At 39.3% G+C, this 21,885-nt stretch overlaps 1 protein-coding gene across 3 annotated transcripts in view; it reads left to right on the plus strand.

Annotated features, from left to right (window-relative positions):
* Positions 1 to 666: 666 nt before the first annotated feature.
* The window catches only part of TUBGCP3 (tubulin gamma complex component 3), a 57,894-nt gene continuing 36,675 nt past the window's right edge, over positions 667 to 21,885 (plus strand). The window contains exons 1-5 of one of the 3 annotated variants that reach the window (XM_074910131.1): positions 667 to 986; positions 13,391 to 13,498; positions 15,311 to 15,378; positions 18,704 to 18,781; positions 19,305 to 19,522. In XM_074910131.1, coding sequence (XP_074766232.1) covers positions 911 to 986; positions 13,391 to 13,498; positions 15,311 to 15,378; positions 18,704 to 18,781; positions 19,305 to 19,522 — 548 coding nt within the window. In that variant the 5' untranslated portion in view covers positions 667 to 910. Of the gene's footprint in view, positions 987 to 13,390; positions 13,499 to 15,310; positions 15,379 to 18,703; positions 18,786 to 19,304; positions 19,523 to 21,885 lie in introns of all 3 variants that reach the window. The other 2 variants (XM_074910151.1, XM_074910141.1) reach the window with 2 other exon arrangements.

Genomic DNA, 21,885 nt, shown 5'->3' on the forward strand with positions numbered 1-21,885 from the left:
TGAGAAACAGCTGTATGGATAACAATAACGTACTAAGTGGCCTTGTGTGTGATGAGAAGCATTGGTGTGATGTGTGATTCTGTGATCCAATGTATGATTAGAAACGGTTTTGTGGCCTACGATTCCGGGTAAACAATACATTCTTTCCCATGGGTAACAAGCACATGTAGTTTAAGCAATTCTTGCGCAAGGCCTCTTATTCAAGCATCAGGCACATACAGTCTGAGCAACTCTGAACAAGGCCTCTTGTTCAGGGTTACATGAGGAGGAATGAGCGTGCCTGCTGTCCCTGAGTTTTTGAGGGATGGGTGAGAGGCTGTTTTCCAAAACCAGAAAGCTGTTGCAGAATGGGAATTTTCCATTGCCATTTTTGTGGATCTGGCCAGGGCTGGCGCACATAGCAGGCCTCGCAGCAGTGGCCTAGGCCTCGTCACCACCGCACTGCTTCCGAACGGCCGGGCTTCCCTTGTGTGCCCTCTCCCTCGGGTGTTCCAGGCCCGGCGGCAGCTTAGCCGCCAACACGAGGCGGCGGTGGGGAGAAGGAGGAGAAAGAGGAGAAGGAGGAGGAGGAGGAGGAGGAGAAGGAAGGGGGGTGTGGCGCCGGCCCCGGAACCTCCGGGCGGGGACGGCGGCGGCGCGGCGGAGCGTGTTCGTGGCGGCGCGCTCCAATGCCGCCCCGCGCACAGGGGCATTGTGGGTGCGGGGCGGCCGCCGCTGCGGCTTTCGGCGGGTTCTGTTAAAATGGCGCCCTAGGCGGCGGGCGGCGGCGGTCGGGTGGGAGGTGTCGCCGGGTCCTTGTGCTGCTTGAGCGGGGGGTACGGCCTCTCCTCCATTCTGCTATCATCCTGCCGTGCCTCTGGCTCTGCCGTCCGCTTCCCTTCACCCACCACCTTCTGCCTCCCGGGCAGCGATGGCGACTCCAGACCAAAAATCTCCCAACGTTTTGCTGCAGAACCTCTGCTGCCGCATCCTGGGCAAAAGCGAAGGTAATGGTTTGCTCCCGCCATTCCCCCGTCAACAACCGTTGGAGCCCGCGACCGGGGGCGAGGAGGGCGTGTGAGCCTTGGGGGCAGCCCCGGCGGGGCGAGGGTGTGCCGGCGGGGGTCGCCCCGGCACCGGGGGTTGCGGCGGGGTGGGGGTGGGCAGCCCGGACAATCCGCCCTGGGCCTCCAGGCCTGCCTGCCCGTCGTGGCAGCGGACCCGTGAGCCGGAGCTGCGGGCGGCCGGGGGGCCTTTGGCGGGAGGTGAGCTTGAGGCGCCTCCGTGTCCTCCGCCCCCAGAGCGCCTCGGTGGCCGCTCCTCTTGCCGGGAGTGAGGCACCGCTCCCGGGGTGTTTGCGGCCAGAGGGGGCTCGTGTACACGTTCAGGCATCTCCGCCTCCCTCCGGTGTCTGCTCGAGTCGAGCATTGACGTCTGTCAGGTCCTTTTACGTCTTGATGCTGCTGTGATCCTCCAGCAAGGGAATGAATCTCTTGCTTGTCTGTGTGTTTCTATCTGTTGCAGTCAAGGCAAAGACTGTTTTTAGTAAGCAGTTGGAGGGTGGACAGGAAGACATGCACCTGTTAAATCTTTTTAAATTGCTCTGTTTATAAGCATTACTCATTAGACAAATTCATGCCATAGCTTTTGCCGTGTCTTATTTTCTTGTATGAGGGATGGCTTTCTTCCTTGGTGGCACTGAATGTTAAGTCTTCTATGTGTTCTTTTCTCCCTCCTTGCTACTCTCTTCTGACAATCACTCCTGGTTACCTTTAGGTATTTCTGTGAGAGTAAATAATTTTGAGTATTGATGTTTTGTAAAGAATTGTGTTCAAACTTACTAAAACATAGCCTATATGTGAATTACTGCTATCTTGGAAGTCTAGAAAATGAGTGACAAGTTGCAAATGTACTTGTCTGCCTAACTATATGTTTCTGTCTGAGATGGCATCTCATGGTCTCGCATACCATCCTTGTCTCTAAGTTGTAAAGATACAGGTTTAATGGATGAACTATTTGATGGAGAAGGAACTGGCTGGACGGCCACATCCAAAGAGTTGCAGTCAATATCTCAATGTTGAAATGGAGATCAGTAACAAGTTGTGTTCATCAGGGGTCTGTGTTGGGGCTGATGCTGGTCAGTATCTTTATTAATGACATAAAGAGTGGGATTGAGTACACTATCAACAGGTTTGCAGATGACACCAAGCTGAGTGGTGAAGTTGATATGTTTGAGGGAAGGGATGCCGTCCAGAGGGACCTCGATGGGCTTGAGGAGTGGGCCCCTGTGAACCTCATGAAATTCAACAAGGCCAAGTGTGAGGTCCTGCACTGGGGCAATCCCCAATATCAGTACACACTGGAGGACTTGGGGATAATGTTGGATGAAAAATTGGACATGAGCTGTTGATGTGTGCTTGCAGCTCAGAAAGCTAGCTGTATCCTGAGCTCTATAAAGAGAAGTGTGACCAGCAGGTTGAGAGAGGTGATTGTCCCCCTCTGCTCTGCTTTTGTGAGATCCCACCTGGAGTACTGCATCCAGCTCTGTGTCCCCAGTACAAGAAAGACTTGGACCTGTTAGAGCAGGTGCAGAGAAGGGCCATGAAAATGGTCAGAGGCCTGGAACACCCCTGATTTGAAGAAAGATGAGAGAGTTGGGGTGGTTCAGCCTGGAGAAGAGCAGAGACCTTACTGTGGCCTTTCAGTACTTTAAAGAGGGCTTATAAGAATGACAGACTGTTTACCAAGGCCTGAAGTGACAGGACAAGGGACAACGGTTTTAAACTACAAGAGGGTAGGTTTAGATTGGACATAAGGAAGAATTTTTTAGAATGAGAGTGGTGAGACACTGGCACAGGTTGCCCAGAGAAGCTGTGGCTGCCCCCTCCCTGGCAGTGTTCCAGGCCAGGTTGGACGGGGCTTTGAGCAACCTGGGCTAGTGGAAGGTGTCCCTGCCCATGGCCGGGGGAGTGGAACTAGATGGTCTTTAAGATCCCTTCCAACCCAAACCATTTTTTGATTCTGTGATTCATTTGAGGAGCTTGGAAGAGTTAGTAAAAAGTTGGAATATCTTTGTCTTCATTGAAATGTTGAGTAGGGACTCCTTCACAGAAACAGTTTGATTAGTTGATCTTGATCCTTAAGAGTCTTTTCCAGCCTAAATGATTCTATTATCAACAGCTCTTGATTGCTATGTTTTGTTGTGGTTTTTTTTATTTTTCAAAACCCTTTCCCTCTCCATTGCATGTTTTAAGTCTTCTGCAAGACCATAAATTTTCCATTTCCAGAATTGTCAATCTATAACAATTCTGTGACAGGAATTCCTGATGTGAGATATTATCAGGATACGCCAAGTTTCTACTCTTCCTTTATCTCTGCCAAATCAAAGGTAGTTTCTAAAGTGTTTAATACTGCTTGTGTTTTTATGTAACCATGTATTTTTAGCAACTGGTTTAACTGTATATTAAAGGGTATTTCACATCAGCCTACAATTCTAAGGTGCCATTATAGCTCTACTTTTAAAGCTGTTTCTTGCTTTTAACATCCCTTGGAAACTTTTTTTAATACAGTTGGTGTGCATTGTTATTTAAGAGCACTTCAGACTTTTTGCTGCCAGAAATCTCAAATTACTTTGCTAGTTCTGCTTCCAAAAAGAAAAAAGAAAATTGAAAAAGAGATTGTCTTGCTTTTATTGGAGTAGTGGAGGCCTCTGTGAGGACATTATTTCTGTATTGCCTAATCCGGTTTTCTTTGATTCTTTTTCTTACGTTTGAAAGGGACTGCAGTCTAAACTCGGTATAAGCTTGTTTTTCACTATTGAGTATCTTACCTAGGTCTGTGATGCTTATAAGACCTAAACAGAACATGAGAATAGAAACAGAAACCTCTGTATTTATCAATCAAGGTATCAGTATTAAAGAGAGGTGGTTGACTTCTATCAACTTTGGATCTAGCCTTCTTTCTGAAGCCATTGTTTCTATTCATCTTGTCTCTTCTGACTGGAACAGTAAGTTTATTTGCACACAGTGCGTGCGAAAACATGCAAGAGAACTCTGATTTTTGAAATAAATGTTGAACCTGTTCCTGTACTCTGGGATTCTACTAATGTAGCTAAAATCTTTTGTCTGTATGACTAATCAAAGGGGAGATTTTGCCCAAAATCATGGTAAGCTGCTGTGGGCAACCTGTAGCCTGCTATGTCTGTTCACTTGTGGGTTATCTGAGGACTTCTTTGAAGTAACAACTTTAAAAAAAAATAACAATAATGTGGGTTGTCTGCCACGTTTACCATCACCCATATTTTTGTGCATGTAACAGATTGGAAGCCCATCCCTACCCTGCTCTTGATTCCTGTGTTATGAGGGACTCTAGCACTGAAGGTTCACCCTTCTAATGTAAGACTTGTCTTGAAACAGTCAACTGTATTATGTGTGTTAGTTTGTCATAAGCTCAGCTATTGATTTAAAGTGTATATAGACTGATAAAAAGTCATGAAAGGTGTGTATGGTGGTTGTTCCCTGTCTCCATCCCGTTTCTATGTCCATGGGACAAATAAAGGCAACAAGGGAATTTTGTTAGTACCAGCATCCTCTGTGTTGAGGTAGATGCATGTATCCCTACGTGGTAAGGAAAGCACCAGAGAAGTTATTTAGCATCTTACTGTTTCCTTTCAGCACAGGGTAAGTTTGAAGTATGGTATTTGTGTGTGGTTAGTAGTCTACATGCAGCTTCTCCCCTCCTTACATACTGATGAATTTAGGCTGCTTTGTATATGCACGTTTTCTTTTTTGAAGCAAACTTTACAAGTGTAATCAGTTTAGTCTTCGTTAAGTAATTCCTGATGTTCAATTACTTCTACAGAGTTTAAGGTAAAAAGTTTAGATACTTAAGAGATCTTCAAATTTATTAGAGAAACTTCTAGTAAAAATTAGTATCAAGAAGCTGAAGCTAGGTACAAACAGCCATCTTTAACCATTTGTGTAGTTAGCCTGCTGTGAATTCCTTGAAATCACTTTTCATACCTTCCTGTAATAAGTGCTCTAGTAAAATACAAGGTACTAAAGTAGTTGGGAGAAATGTAATGGGTAAATAATGGAAAGGAGTTGAGATTCAACAATCTAATGGTTGTTCCTTGAGTTTGTACTTCACAATGTTTGTTCTCCTTGGCTATGTTCCTGCTCGGCACTTGTGTTCTGTTATGTTTGTGAGGAAGTGATGGCTTCAGAAGGATCTGAAGGATTCCATTTATATAATGTCTGTATCATAATAGTGGTCTTACTCTGCATCTGTGTATACTTTATGCAATCCCATGCATGAAGTTGTCCATAAACCTCCATCAAGGCTTGTTTTGCTTCTAGCTGTGATGGCTTTAGAAGGCCTTCACTTTTCCACTTGTTAAAGATTTATGTTGAAGTGAATTTGTGCCTTGATAGAATGTGACTGCAGAGGCACCCAGTGGTATAAGTATCGTCCTGCTCTCCCCCCTTTTTTGAGGCCATCCAGTAAGTAGATGGCTTGCTTTGTTTCCAAAATGAGTTGGCTGCACAGGCCTACTTGCTGTTTTTTGGCGAACAGCTCTTCCTCTGAGAAATTCATTGCAAGGTCTGCAGAATTATGTGGAAGAATTCTATTTAAAATTAAAAAAAAAATCTACCTCATCAGGTTTTTTTGGTAGAAGTAAGGTTTGAAAGCCCTGTGCTCCTGTGCTTTAGCCAGTTCTCAAGTAAGGGCTTAAAGGTAGCTTCCCATGGTGCTGTGTGTCTGCAGTCACCCGCTGTGGTTAGCTGGGGATCTCTGCACTCTGCAGTTGGAGCCATTGCTGACCTGTTTCTTCCTCATGTCCTCACAGGGTCTAGTGTGTGCCAAACTAGTGCACTGGGTTTGTATTCTCAATCTTTCTGTGTTTATCTAGGCTATCCACCTTACTCTTATACTGATACGTGATCTTGCAGAAAGCTTGCCTGCTTGTGCAGTAATTTGTGATTTATTTTTTTTCCCCCTTATTAATTCCAACAGTTACGCATGCCTCTTTGGGTGGTGAATTTAATCCTTCTGACAAAAAGCTTCTTGTTCTTAGCTGTCTTTAAGAAACCTCTTGGTCTTACAGACTTTATAGATTGCCGTACAAGCTTGTCAGTTGTAAGAAAGTGCCTCCAATGGAATCAAATGGTATTGCTTTAAATATGCAAGCTATATCTATCTGGTTTTGAATCCTAAAAAGATGATTGTGCTGAGTACTTTTGGAGGCGTGCATGCTCTATCTAGAAAGTAGTATTTCAGTCTTCAGAGGGCAGTTTGCTACGTGAAGTCCATACTGTGGCTTTAATTTAATCTGTGTGATGTCAGTAGCAGTTTTATTACTGCTGTTTGTTTTGGGTCTTTTTTTAAACTCTGAACCATTTGAATAGATGTTAAAATTTCATGGTGGGGGGAAGGTATAGAGTTCATTCAAAAGGAGAGGATTTTTACCTATGCAACAGAAGTAAATGCAAGTTGTCGAGTTAGGCAAAAATTCAGTGAGGGGAGGTTCTGAGAAAATTGTGTGACCAAGTTGCTGAATGTGGGCTGTTTCTCAGATAAATCTGTTTACTGACATATACTTTTTATAACAAGAGCCAGCAAGCAATATTAGCAGAATTAAAGAATAGTTCTGTTACCTGTGCTGTGCTTCAGAGTTTGTGGACAATTTCAAAGTGAGGAAAGACATGGGAGTGTATGGTATGAGTTTTATTGTGTGGGTTTGTTGGGTTCTTTCCTTTGTAGGAGAGGAGTGTGAAGACTAGGACTGTTAATTAAAAATAGACTTAACATGCTTCAAATGAAAACTTGCATGAACAGAATATTTTTATGTTTAATTTTAGAATTTGCTCTTACTGTTGTTTTTCTTTCTGAAAGAAATGAACATAAACCAGAGAAGTTTAAGATAGTTGACTAAAGCAGAAGATGGTTGCAAAACTAAATTTTTTCAGGAATACTTCATAACTCGGCTGGTCCTAAAATTGCATTTCTCAAACACTGTTTTCTACAGGAGCAAGCAGTTTTGCTTACAATGTGTGTAGATTCTCTTCAAAATAATAACACTAATGGCATTCTAGACTAGTATTTTAGTTTATCAGTATATGATATCATATTGATGCAATTGCTTTTTTTTCCCCAGGTAATAATTCATAGTGATGTAAAATTTCTGATATAGTTAAAACAGAGAAGGTACATCAGCATTACTATGTTGACAAACACAGTATCTGTTTATGGTATATTCAAGAATATCCTCAAGTTCCACAGCTTTTCTTCCAGGCTTAGTTTTGAAACAGGAGCACATTAGGTATTTAGCAAACACTTTTTAACAGGAAGGATGTTTGTTGTTTTTTTTTTCCCTTCAGCATGTGTTAGATGGCAGCATCTGTATCTGAGTAGTTTGCTGCAGTAGTTGTTAGCTGGTCAGTGCCACCCCTAGAGCATTGAATGGGGTTTAGAGTGTAATTGTTTTTCAATAATTTTGCATCTGCATTTAAGCAAAACTGTCACGCGGGATGGCAGACAGCTGACTGGAAGAAGAGGTAGTGAAGAGTTTGCTGATCTCCGAAGTCTTTCAAGAAAAAAAAGTGATTACTGTTTAGTTTAGAATTGCGCTATAGTTTAGAAATTATGATTACAGAAAAATTAACCAAATGTCTTATTTCCAGGAAACAAGGTTTCTCACAAACATGGTACATTTATGTTTGAAAACATAATTTCAATTGCTACCTTGCCTCCCCACCCCAAACTTCAGTGGACCTGCAGCCAATGGTGTTTAAAGAAATGTTTAAGACTGTAAAGTGAATTTCAGTTTGCTTCCTAAAATTGTAGGTAATATTAGAATCTTCTTTTTAGCAAAACACTTCTGATTTTCAGCATTTCCTCTAAAATACTGGCTTCTTGGTAGTATATTGGCCAATTGTCTCTTAGTCTCTTGAGCTTTTCCTTTAAACTTTATCTTTTGTCCTATTTCTCCTTACTTTCTTTACAACTGAACTTTTCCTGTGCATTGCTTCTATTTTTTTCCATATGCTACACTTGTACTTTCTGCAGCTATAAAATGCTGTTATCTGCCTTTTGAAGTAGTTCCATTTTAGTACTGCATTGTTTGTAGGAAAGTTTGAATGGCTGGGTGGAGTATAGATCTTTGAATTATTGATAGATTGCTATGCTCAAAGGAGAGAGTTTTAAAAATTTAATGTGAGATCTTTGGTGATTCACAAGTGCAATTTCTTTGTTCAGCTGTATGGCTGCTTATCAGTAACATTAGTTGTGTAGGTACGAGTGTATTACTTAAGTCTGAGGGAGAGTGGCTGTCTCTATTCACTGCTCTGATCAGACCTCTGGAAAACAAGTGACGATAAGTGTTTTTTTGCCCCCCAAACAGCTGCATCGGTTTCACGCATCAGATACGTTGACCTTGCTGTTACATAACACAGTCATGCCGTAATCACTTTTTGATGAAGAAGGATATGCCCATACATAGATAGCCAGCTGTGTGTTTTAAGCCTGTCTGCTGTTACAATGGTTTGTCTTTGAGGAGGGAAGCAATTAAATGTGTCTATTAGTTATAAACTATGTGAATCTTTATTTTACAGACAGATATCTGTATTATGTTTAATCACGTTAGGTACTGAAGTTCTTTTATAGACTTACAAGAAATAATCTGCCAAAGAAACTTCCACAGCAGGGAGTTTTGTTTGTAAAAGAGAAGCTGGAATTTTTATGAATAAAACATTAAAATCGGCATAAAATATAGTATAAAACCAGTCTTGTTACAATGCTGTTGAATTGCCAGTGCAAATCTGTATGTGTAAAGAGCAGAAATTTTGTTCCATATTTTTAGTAGTGTAACAGGTTTAATGATAAGAATTTTTTGGATGCCATTGTCTTTCAACTAGAGATCTTTCTCAGATGCCTTGTTAGAGCAGTATATAAAAGACTATACTAAGTTTCTGTGCTTTAACTAGTCTTGCTATGGTTGGTGTTGAAAGAGAAGTTTATTATAGAAGGTTATATATCTTTCTTAAAACTTCCCCATTACAAGAAAAAACCTTGCTACTTACTGTTAATAATGTATCTGTTGTGCTTTTTATTAAATTAAGGACTTATGTTTAAATCTTCAAGGTTTCTGTCTAGAAACTTGCAGATGTGTTTCTTTGTCTCTCAGTCTTGCCATCAATATTTCTTTGTACAACAGGACTGGAAGCACAGGTAGTCTTTTAAAAGCTGTAATATCAGAGGCAGATTGGAAAAACACACAAATGGCAAAGTCCATGATTTTCTTCTGTTATTTTGAGGTAATTCCTATTCCAATATAATCAACCAGAAAAACCCCACTGAAACTTGTGGCAGTGTGTATCTCTGTGAGTCAGTTCTTCTGGAGAATTGAAATTCCAGAGACCTTAGAGATTTTGTACACATCTTTGCTGGATTTTGTAATTATCTCATCAGTTGATTAAAGACAGTAAACCCACTCGTTTTTGTGGATCTTAGTTCACTTGAATTTAATTGAAAGCCCCAAAACCACAGGGAACAACAGAGAGGAAACAGAACTTAAATCTTTTTGTAACACTGATAGGAACATTTTGTTCTGAAGACAAAAGAATTTTAAAAAATTGAATAACCACAGTAGATACAGCATTGCTTATATGGAAAATTGTGCATTGTTGTTCAGTGTAAATAAATGTAATGCTCTGATTTTTAGAATTTTCTCCAAGTGTTAAGCTTACTGATAGTCAGAGTATAAATCATAGTACATACAGAAAAATTAGCAGAAGCAGCTGAATGAATAATGCTCAGTTGTCTGGACATAGCAGATTTTTTTTTTTCAATCAACTACTTATTTTCTTATTCAACACTGTTTTTAAAATAAATATACTGTGATATACTGCAAGATAGATCATAAATGTATAGGAAACAAGTTCATTCAGTAAAGTTAAATATGTCTTTATTTCATGCATATTTGTGTTGCAGGTCTTCTCTTCAGTAAACCTCCCAGCATTCCTCAGCTGCAATACTTCCAGTTTGTACTTTCATTCCCTGTAACTCGCTTCAGAAATGCCTCTTCCCTCATCTTCCAGGTCTCTGTTCCTTCGTTCTTGCTGTCTCCAGTCTGGGCAGGAGGCAGTACCTGGGATTGCTAATTCTGTGCAGGCAGATGAGAGGAAGTACTTAACCACTGAGTTTTTGCTTCAATCTCTCCCCCGTGGAGAGTTGTTTGGATGTTTGTTCTACCAGTCCCTGGTTTCTATGAAACCTGTTTAACTTGATGTCCCTAAGACCTCTACCAAATTTGTATTAAAAAAAAAAAAAAATTTAAAGGGCAATCCCTAAGGGATAATAAGGTGGTGCAGGTGGACATGGAAGTTAATTTCAGAGCATAATTTTCCTTAGAAAACTGGGATAATGCATCTAATGAACAGCTCAGAAATCATGTATAGTGATAACGGGGTTGAGAGTGTTTGGATTAAGTTAAGGGCCAATAAAGCAGATCTTGCTGTGGGAGTCTGCTATAGACCCCCCAACCAAAGCAGTGAGGTGGATGAAGCTTTCTATAAACAGCTGGGAGAAATCTCATGGTCACTTGCCATTGTTCTTGTGGGGGACAGGAGGTTGCAGAGAACTGGGGATGAGTCTCTTTAACCAAGTAGTAAGTGAAAGGACAAGAGGTAATGGCCTCAAATTGTGTCAGGAAAGGTTTAGGCTAGATGTCAGGAAGCATTTCTTTACAGAACGGGTTGTGAGGCATTGGAATGGGCTGCCCAGGGAGGTGGTGGAGTCCCCAGCCCTGGCGATGTTTAAGGGTCAGGTTGACATAGCACTGAGGGATATGGTGTAATTGGGAACTGCCAGTGTTAAGTAAATGGTTGGACTGGATGATCTTCAAGGTCTTTTCCAACCTAGACAATTCTGTGAACAAGGAGGAACTGTAGGGGGAAATTCTTGTGGCTTTGTTGTGATTGGGGTGTATGTGTCTATTTGTTTTGGTTTTTGTTTTTAAGAGACATCTATGTTTTTTTCTTAAATGCTTCTTTCTTTTTATATTTTTCTATAATTTGTGTTGAACTAGTTTACTGGAGATCCATTCTCTCCTGCTGTGGGGAAGGGCAGAGCCGGTTGAAGTGTGCTAATGTTCTCCAGTAACTGGGTGGCTAATTTGTGAAGGAGTTTATTTAATGTCATAACTGATAAAGTACTTTGGTATCAACACTTGATCCTTCTCCTGACTTTAGTTCATCCTAGGTGCTTGGCCTGGAACTCTTTTAGCAATTTTAGTTTTAATTTGTAGCCCATATTAAGTCACTATAACAACATGCGAAGCAATATGACTAAGAATTACTGGAGAAGCCTAGCTCTTGCCTAACTGCTGCTAGGTACACATTTGAGGAATTAAAGAAAGACAAAACTCTTACTATTGTTTGGGATAACTTAGTGCCAGTATTTGACTTTTAATTGGCCTTGCAGAATATTTTTGGAAATCTTGAGGTTTTATGTAATGACATGCATTATACTTAAGAATTACTCAGAAACACTTCCTCACACTTAACTCTTCCCAACCTGGTTCATCAGTTCACTTTAAGATATCAATAGCTGAACTATTAAATTATTTTAGATTTGTATTTTCAAGTCCTATTGAAAATGAAAGGTTGCTTAGTCCAACAGTAGAACTATTCTTTCTGGGAAGCATTTAACTCATGCAGATTTGCAACCTTACAGTAGTCTGGGTATTGGCATTTTCTTCCCTGAAAGTCGAATGATACCCTTGTTCCTTTTGTAGGCCAATATTGTCAAACACTGTTAAATATGAATGATTCTGTCTGAGCAGATTTTTTTTCCTGATTGTGTGAAGTATTGCTTTGTGTGAACTGGTGAATGTTTGCTGATCTACAGTTGTATTCTAGTAGATTAGGACCAGTGGGTGGCATTATATAAGACAGTAAAAAACAGGCATTCAAAAAGAATGTAGTGCACACTGATTTCAGATTTTTCCTTTCAATACATTTCTGGAGATTTTAATGCATATAACCAATAATTGACTCCTAGTATCTCCCAGGTGATTTTTTTTTTCAATTATAAATATTAGTTAATTTAAGAGATGATTCAATGCTTAAAATATTTCTGCTTCTAGTGGACCTTTACCCTACTCCATTTTTCTTTTCCTTTTGTACATATTGGTCTAGGCCAGCATCCTTGCTTTTTCCTTGGCTGAATCATTGCTGCATTGCTCTACAGTTTTCTCTGAAAGTTGATTGCTTAACTGACTAAATAAAACATGAGGAGTCTGATGCATTTGCACACATAATTGTTATATACAAAACAGACTTAATATGAAGAATTGTTTTGGTGGTTATTTTTTTTCTTGAAGTCAGGAAGTGTAAGGATTCAAGTAGCTGACGCAACACATTCACACTTGCTTTTTCTTACATACCTTTCCCCTCATGTTATTACAGTTATTCCTATATGAGGAGTAGAATTTTATCTGACATTTTGTAAGGGCATTTGACATGTCCGTATGGTTGTTAATTGATGGATTGATTTTTCAGGTCAGTAAACAGGAACATGACTATGCTGTAGAGGCAGTAATACTGAGCATTACCAGACTGTTAATCTTCCCAGAGAGCAGAGTTACTTGCACTAAAACAGTACTGTTCAGCAACAGTATTAAAAATAGAATTGCATGAGGAAGGAGTAGTGGAGGGAGGTTGCTAGCTTATGACCTCTACATTAGTAGATTATTAGTACATTATGCACTGGGATATGATGCCGATATCTCTGAGCTAGCTTTGAACCTAAGTGGTGAAACCATGTGAACTGTTTAAAACACAAAACAAAACCAAACCTAAAACCAACATTCAAACTGGTATGATTCAAACTGGTATGACACTGTTCTGGATATCTGAGTGAAGATCCATGGGTAGGGTAATGCAATTCAGGTGGGTGGTGAGAGAGTGTTCCTGCTGAACATGACTGTATTATTCTTATGTGTGAGCTGAATTGTGTGACTTTGTGCCAAGCCTCACAGCATTTCAGTCTGTGGGGAAGAGCAGAGCCAGCTGAAGTGTGCTAATGCTCTCCAGTAACTGGGTAGGCCTAAGTGTCTCTTCCATCAGCCCAGAATAGGAAAGACTTATTTAAAAAATTAAGTGCAGTTATTTTGCAGAGTGTATACAGGTGAGTATGTTTGAAGTATACCATTGATAGCTCATGGGTAAACCGGACTTTACTGCCCTCTGGTTAGAAATATGTATAAGTATTATAGTATAACATCTGATTTAAGCCAGGTACATTTACACCAGATTTCAGCCATAGCAATGTAATCTCATGTCTAACTTTTAGAATTTAATAGAACTTTAACAGTCTGCTTAACTGAGAGAATGTTCCTTTTTTCTTTCAGCTGATGCAGCCCAACAGTTTCAGTATGCAGTGAGAGTTATTGGAAGCAACTTTGCTCCCACTGTTGAACGGGATGAATTTCTTGTAGCTGAGAAAATCAAGAAGGAACGTAAGTACATCTTTGCTTCTTATTACAAATGGGAATGGAGGTTATTCAAGAAGTTATTTGATTGGTTTATTCCTCTGAAAATGGGACAACTCTGCCTCACAGATGGTTATCTAATCTGTTATTAATGCTCACCTCCTGAAAATCTCATGATGGAATTTCCATTAATTCCCTAGTTAGTATGCCTGAGTGGCTATTTGTATTCACAGCTCAGATTTTTCTGAATGCTCGGCTTAGACTTCCCTTGCTGCCATTTAATTGTATCTTAGACTCCATGAAAATAAAGAGCATTTAATATTGCGCTTCTTTTAATTTAATAGTACTCAGACTTTATGAATTTATAGTTCTTTTTAGAAGACTGATATTTCTGTGATGTTAGTTTGGCACAATTAACTTCATGAGCACCTGTGTGAAACTTGCTGAATGAGCATCCTGGGAATTGATGGAATTGTGACTTACCTGTTATTTCTTGCCTTCGGTTTCTCTACAAGTTTTCTGCAACACGATTTCAAAGCCAAAACAGTAGACTGTGACAGTGTAAGTTACGTTGCAGTTACATTCCACTGTGCTCTGTGCTGCTCCAGGTGTTGCACTGTGTGAATCCAATAGGGATGTGATGCATTCTTCTTGAAAAGCCAAATACTGCTTTCAGCAGATTATCTGCTCTACAGTAGAATGTCCAGAAACAATTACTTGAAGTATGCTAATTAAATTAAAGCTTCAAATTTGAGCTTTGAATATTCAGTCAGGGAGATTGAATTAGGGTAACAGAAGTTAGTGGTTGTAACTGTTTTAAAGTACACGTGTATTATTTGCTAATGCAGAGCTTCCATGACTTGCTGATAGGCCAATAAGCCCATGAGAATTTCTCTAGATACAACTCCTAAACACTGCAGTCTACAGTATACACTTTCTGCAGGATTAGTTTCTACATGCTTTGGCTAGTACTAGAGAGAACACCATATATTCTTTGGGTCTGTTGCCAGGAATTTTGAAGAAGGCTGTCTCCCTCATCTTCCTTCTCCCCAGCTTCAGCTTGCAGGCTGATGTTAGTTGTCATGTAACAAGTGACTGACTTCTACCTTTACATTTGTTTTGGAGTTACTGTGCAGGAAGGGGCTTATTTGGTGAAGGTTTTTTGATGCTAATTAACGTTTCTAATATTAATAGCACTTTTTTATTATTAAGATTTCTTCAGATGTCTTTGTTTTATCTTCATTTTTGTTGTTGTTGAAACATGGTTCTTTCTGATATAACATGGCTTTTCTGAAGACATCTTAAAGCTAGAAGATGTTTTTCCTCTTAGCAAAGACTTTTGTTAGGTAACTGGCAGTGATTGAGACCGTTACTTTTCTTAATATATAAAAGTTGTGTGGTCTTGAAATTCTGCTTGGCTTTGAGCAAGTGGCATTACTACTTTCGCGTCTTGCTTGTATTGCCTAAAATAGGAACAGTTGCACTTAGTTTTGTGAAGGGCTTTATAGCATTCTTTAACCCATATCTGCTTTCAGTTATGTTTTAATTCCCTAAACCTACAGAATGGCAGACTAGACTTCAAAAGGGCACTTTTTTAGAATGTGTATATTTTGATTGCTCTAAGCAAAACAGATACTTATGCTGCATTGTTTCTGATGCAAGAATTTTCAAGGCTGAATGCAGATAACAAGAAAACAGGCAAAACTGTATGAGTAAATAGAGTGAAAAAGTTAAGCATCATTAGGCTTTCTTGGATACATTTTCCAATTTGCCACAAATATACAATTTCAGACATGTCTATTGTACTTATTAAATTTTTAATCTTTTTTTTTTTAATAGTTGTGCGACAAAGAAGGGAGGCAGATGCTGCTTTGTTTTCAGAACTCTACAGAAAACTCAGTTCACAGGTAGTGTAATAAAATGCATAAAGCGTAAAGAAACTGAAAGCACACATATATATCCTTCTGACATGGAGTTTTTCTGGAGAGTGCTTGGGTCATTAACAATATTTTTACTGAGAAGAGGGTTTAATACTGGTACAGATTGTCTGGGGAAGTTGTAGAGTCTCCATCCTTGGAGACAGTCAAAACCTGACTGGATACAGTCATGGGCAACCTGCTCTAGATGATCCTGCTTTGAGCAGGGGGGTTGCACTCAATGATCTTCAGAGATGCCTTCCAACCTCAACTATTTTGTAATTTTTGTGAAAAAGTTTGAGTTGTGTGTGGTTTTTTTTTTTTTTTTTTTACAATGAGATGCTTGCTATTAATTAGAAATTAATTTGGATTTAATTGTAAATCAGATGAGAATAAAGGATACGTTTCTAGTTTGAGTCCAGTTACATGAAGGGACACTGCACATGAATAAAGGAACTGTGCAAAAATAGAAATGTTCATTTTATATGTAAAACTGATGAATTTTCTCACTGTCATTTATTTTACAGCAATGCCTTGCAAATATATTGATTTTTATTAACCTAGGTTTCAAAGAGTCCTCATGCTCCTGAATTTTGAAGTGCTCCAAGTCTTTAATATTGAAGGTTAAGGGTTTGCTGACTTTGATGGTTCTGCTAACATCAATGTTAATCAAAGAATACTGCATGTTGATATTCTGACAAAAGTTGTTCGTGTATAGAAAGCCCATGATGCAGGAACATGGAGCAGGTGAAAGGGGGGGAAGATGTGAGGATAGAAATTTAGCTGAGGTAGGTAAAAAATGGCTGCTACTAACCTGTTTTGGATTCTCCATAAAATTGAACATATAGCAAGACAGAATATGGTGGACAGTAATAAAATTAGATTCCCAGTTGTCATTTGTACATATCTGATTTTTGACACCAAAAATTAGTTAAAGGTGACATTTTCTATATAACAGAAAATTTGTCGTTATTTTGCTCTTTGTATTTAGGATAATGTTTTGATCTGTTCTGCTCTTTATTAATTATGTATGGATCATTGCTGAGATTTGCAGGATAATAGTAAGATTTTAAGATTACAAGAAAGTGATTCTGTGGAGAGTATGACTAGTTAGAACCCAGTTCTGTCCCTCCTCTCATCCATACTTAACTTACTCATTAGTTTGTTAGTGCTTGGAGCTAAAGTTACTGTGCAACTCTTCCTGTTTTCCTTAACCTATGAGTTTGTACAGTGAAAGAAGTGTCACTGGCTTGCAGGCATCTGTTCCGATAACCTCAGCAGCCATTGGTTTCAGCCTCTTCTTGCATGCTTTACACTATGTGATCTTGCTTTTTAATACAGTTTTTTTGTAATGTGTCTCTGTAGCTTACATACTACGTTGCCGTACCATTGCATTTGGCAAGCAATATAGCTGCAGAGCATGATGGCTGTAAACTTTGAAACAAAATGCCTTGTCTGTGTTCGTATCAGTGTGGTTATTCTTCCAGATGTCGTACAAGCTTACATCAGCTGTCTCCTCATATTTTGCTGCCTGCTCAAATGTTTGAGGTTCTTTGAACCTTCTGTCTTTTTTTTATATATTTTTGGTGCTAGCATCTTCTGTACACAAAATGGTATAATCTGAACACTGCCTTCTTTAAAGTTCACTCTACCAGTTATTATTCAGTCTGCTGTGAGGTTTACTACTAATGGTGGACAATCATTTCTTTTCCCCATGAGCTTAGGAGAGGGCACAGAATCAATGTGTGTTTTCTGAGTCAATGAGGCTTTTTCTTCCTCCAGCAATTCTCTTGAAAGTGACTAGGGAAAAAGAGGAAAAAAGCTTGTGTGAATCTGTTTTAACTTCATTTCATCCATTACTCTAAAGAGAAAAGGAGGTCAGCGCTTATTTTAGTGGCAGCTTGCCAGTTGAGCAAACCATGCTTGAAACACTTAGACTTACTCTATCCTGGCCAGTAGAAGACGCAGTGATGTTGCTGTGCCTTCTTCACTGGTTGTTAATGAGTTGCTGGATTAGTTATTTGCAACAGATCCAATCCCTCTGCTTTAGATCAAAGGGGAAGATAATAGACTTCTGCTCTACGTAATAATATAGAATGTCTCTTTCTAGTCTTATATAACAATATAGACCTTTGGTAGGTTTGGTTAGTGGACTCTATTCTGAAGAAATAAATATTCTGTGGCCAAAATTCTTCTACCATGTAACATATACACACACAAAATATGTAATTTCTAGAGAAATAGAAAAATAGAAGAAGATGAGAACGAAAATGTGTTTAAAAAAGAGAATTTGAAAGTGGTCTTGAAAATGCTTTTTGCAAGACTAATAGCACTGAATTACTTTGCTTCATAAGGGATGGAATCTTTGTTAAATCTTGGTATGACTGAAGTTTCTTTTATATTCAACATTGTTTAGTATTCCAGACCATAGCTTGATCAACATTGCGAGGGAACTTGTAAAAATTTCTTTGACTTACTCCGCTACTTAATGTCCATTGTAAGGGTTTGTGTCCCTGATCAATTCAGGTGCTATTGTTAGCATCACAGAACTACAGAGTAACATCTAGAAACATATGTGTATCTAAAATAAAACATTCTAATATTTGCCATAACTCTTCTCTTCAAAGTGTTCTTGTAGCTTGGGCTTTTGCATTGTTCTGTCTTCTGCTGGTAAGCTTTCTGCTGAGATCTAAAGCTGCTAAGAATATTATTCTAACAGTCTGTATGTTTCTGTCTATTTGTCTCTTTGCTAGAGACTATACTGCATATTCCTCAAGTTTCATGTTAACAGTGTCTCTATCTTAAGCTGTGAAAATGTTGGTAGCACTCTTAAATGGCATATAAAGTAATAGAAATTGAAACCCTCAAACTTTTGAAGCATCCCTGTAAAGGAGAGTGAAGGGGTAAGTGGAGAAAAGAGTTCTTTGCTTAAAATTGTACCAAGATTTTTTTCTTCTCCTTTAGGTTAGAATAGCATCCGCATCTGAGATGTTTTAAATGATGAGAGTGTGTGGGAATGTTGGTAAAAGTTCAGCTCTGTATAAACCTCTTCTGTAGTAGCTATGAATTTTAATTTGAGTGTCCTTGCTGATCTCAGCAGGTGGGAGTTCATGATTTCATCACAGTGGAGAAAATTCCTAAAATTAGCAGTACAGAGGCTGCACTGCCCATTCCCCAAGTATGTGGACCTGAGTTGGTCTTATTTGTGTAGAAAGTTGATTTATATGTGTACATGTTACTAGGCTGGATAATTTAAAAAAATCTATTATTATCAAGAGTTAAACTAATTTCTGTTTGTCTTCATCTTTTTTTAAAGGGCATTTTGAAAAACAAATGGTCAATACTCTACCTCCTGCTTAGCCTTAGTGAAGATCCACGTAAGCAGTCTAACAAGGTAGGTGAGGAGACCTCGTGTTACTTCTGAGAAACAGTAAATGTGTGTCACTTAGTTTAGATGTCATTAAGAATCACTATCCAGACTTAGCCAACACCTCAGGTTGTATTTGTGGTGTTTGTGTGTGAGGCTGAAAGGAAGAACACACTTGACACAAGTATCTGCAATTTTTTTTCTGTGTAATTTTTGTATACTAAATAAATATAAAAATAGGATCTGTCCAACGTCTGTAGCTGAAGTTGTGACTTTATTAGATGGTTGCAGCTCTACTAGCATCAAAGTGCTTTTTGCAGCTATTGCTAATGAAAATCTGCTGGCAAAAATAAGCTATATTGCTAACAGTACTGCTTACTGAAAGGGACTTGCTTTTTTGTCATTAATTGTAACAACAAATTTCTTGCATAAACGTGGTCTTGAGTTATTTTTGTGTTCTTGAATAATACACTCCTGTTAACTAAAGACATGACTTAAAGCAATTCAGAAATCTTTTCTTTCTATTCCTCCCTTTTCAAATCCTTTTCAGGTATCAAGTTATGCCACGCTTTTTGCTCAAGCATTGCCACGGGATGCTCACTCAACTCCTTATTACTATGCCAGGCCTCAAAGCCTTCCATTGAATTACCAAGACCGCAGTGCTCAGTCTGCCCAGAGTTCTGGCAGCATGGGGAGCAGTGGGATCAGCAGCATCAGCCTGTATGCCCTGAATGGGCCAACGCCAACTCCACAATCACTCCTGCCAGGGTAAGTGAAACTGTTTTACCTTACAAATAGGTCTGGAGAAGACTAGTCATGATTTGCTTTTTTTTTTCATTTTCTTTTCCTCATCATCCCTATTTGTATGCCATTGGAAATTTCACTGTAGGTGCTTAGAAACTCAGTACCTTAGCTGAGCAGTTCTGAATATCAGGTGCTGTCATATGACCATATGAAGCCATGAATGTCTGGCCAAGTGTATCTGTTCTTAAACTTAATCTTAGCTATCTGCTGAACAGCTGGTATTTTACTGGATCCACTCCTTTGTATTCTAGTTTGAGGGTTTTTTCTAGATATCTTAGTTCTCTGAAACCCTTTAAAATAGTCTTTATCTTTCTTCCATAAACACCTTGGATTTAGAGTCCTCACTCAAGCTCCTTTTACAAAGCATTCCTCAGCCAGTGTCAAATTAATAGACTTATGTCACCCATTTAAAAATGGAGGATGTTTTCTTACATGGTCTGATTTTTCTTCTAAGCCTGTTCACAACATGTTGGCTGTTGTACTAGAGCAGTCTCGTATTGTGTGTGGACAGCAGTTTTTTGGAAAAAAAATCTATACGAGAGTTGATTAAAATTTACCCATTAGAAGAAAACATCTACTGTTCAGAATGGTTTAAATGTATGATCATACCAAGGTGAATCTACATTTGGACTGAAACATTCAAATACCAAATTAGTTCAGATTTTTGATGAGTGAAAGCTGGCCATTGTAAGCCATAAGATGATTACCTGGGTATTGACTGTTATATAAGCTAACACAGAAAGTATTGTGCTCAAAATCTCAACCCTTCTTGTGCCATTGAATATCATGTTGTATTACTCATGCAGCTCTACAAAGCCTGATAGAGATGCAGCGCACAGTCTGTGCTCTATGGAGGGAGAGTGAACATAGGTTTGTAATCTGTAAGAGGGATTGGTTCAACAGTGACTCTCTACCATGTGCCTGGAAATACATTGCTTCACAGTGGTTGAGCATGGAAAATTGAACAGAATGTGATGAAACTTGTATAAGTGAGAACTGTACTTACTTGCGTAGCTGTTTCAAACTTGAATGAGAAGATCTGGAAATAAAGCCTTCATCCAAAAGTGATGGGGATGTCACTTTTCAAAAAACTGCGGTTAATGTCCGAAAGATACACAAGAACATAATAAAAGGGAAAAAAAAAATAAATCTTAAGGGATGCAGAAATGAGTAAAGTCCTATTATTTTGTCCTTATAGGAGCTTCATGGGTTATGATTTCCTAAATTCCTAATGTAAGGCAAAATTATGGAAATTGTTATTTTTTTCTTTCTCATAATTGAAAAAGAGAAAGACACCATATTTTTGTCTTATTTTTCCTTTCTACTCCCAACAGTTGTGGAGCAAACAGAAAATTGAAATAGATGCATTTTCAGAAAGTACCACAGCCTTATTTTGAGTTGAATCTTAAATACAATGTATTTGACATGACTTATTGAATTCATATTATGGAAATAATGACTAGTGGTGACACAACTGGATTTTTTTGTTAATAATATGCTTTAAAATACGAATACTTGTTTGGCTGTCGGTACTAGGTTTGTATGGTGTATCTTCAATACAGAAACAGAGGATACCTTTAAACTAAGAACATCAGGGGAGGACTATGCCCCACAGCTGAGGGTGTGACTGGGTTCCACACAGTGAGGAAGTGGCAGACCAGGTCAGTAAGCAAAAGGTGCAGGGTGATGTGGTCAAGAGAGACCTTGAAACCAAAGAGCAGGGTAGCAGGGGGTCTCAAGTGTGTGCATGCAAATGAGGAATGTGGAAAGGATAGCCTTATGGGGGAAGTTCTCATACCTTTTCTGGAACATCAGCACAACTTTGCTGCTGTGCCTACATGCTAACAAATGCAGCAAGGGGAACAGACGGGAGGATTTAAGAGGTGTGTGTGCAGTACTAGGACTGTGATCTCACTGAGATCACAGAAACATGGTGGGATAGTTTGTACCAGTGGAATGTTGCAGCCAGTGGATACAGGCTCTTTGGAAAGGACAGGCTAGGATGGCAAGAAGGAAAAATTGCTGTTTACATGAGAGCAGCAAGAATGTATGGAATTTTTCCTAGGGACAGTTTTGCCTTAGTACCAGCTAAGACTCTATGGGTTAGGTTTAAAGTGCAGAGCAACATAGATGATGCTGTAGTAGGCATCTGCTGTAGTCTGCTTTATCAGGAAGTAGACGACAACATCTTTAGAAAGCTGGAAGAAGCTTTACATTTGCAGGCCCTGGTGTTCATGGGGAGCTTTAATCACTGCAATATCTGCTGGAGGGAGAGTGCTGCAGAGCACAAGCAATTCAGAAGCTTTCTGAAGTGCACTGATAACTTT

This window comes from Athene noctua, chromosome 1, assembly GCF_965140245.1.
Source record: "Athene noctua chromosome 1, bAthNoc1.hap1.1, whole genome shotgun sequence".
Lineage (NCBI taxonomy): Eukaryota > Metazoa > Chordata > Aves > Strigiformes > Strigidae > Athene > Athene noctua.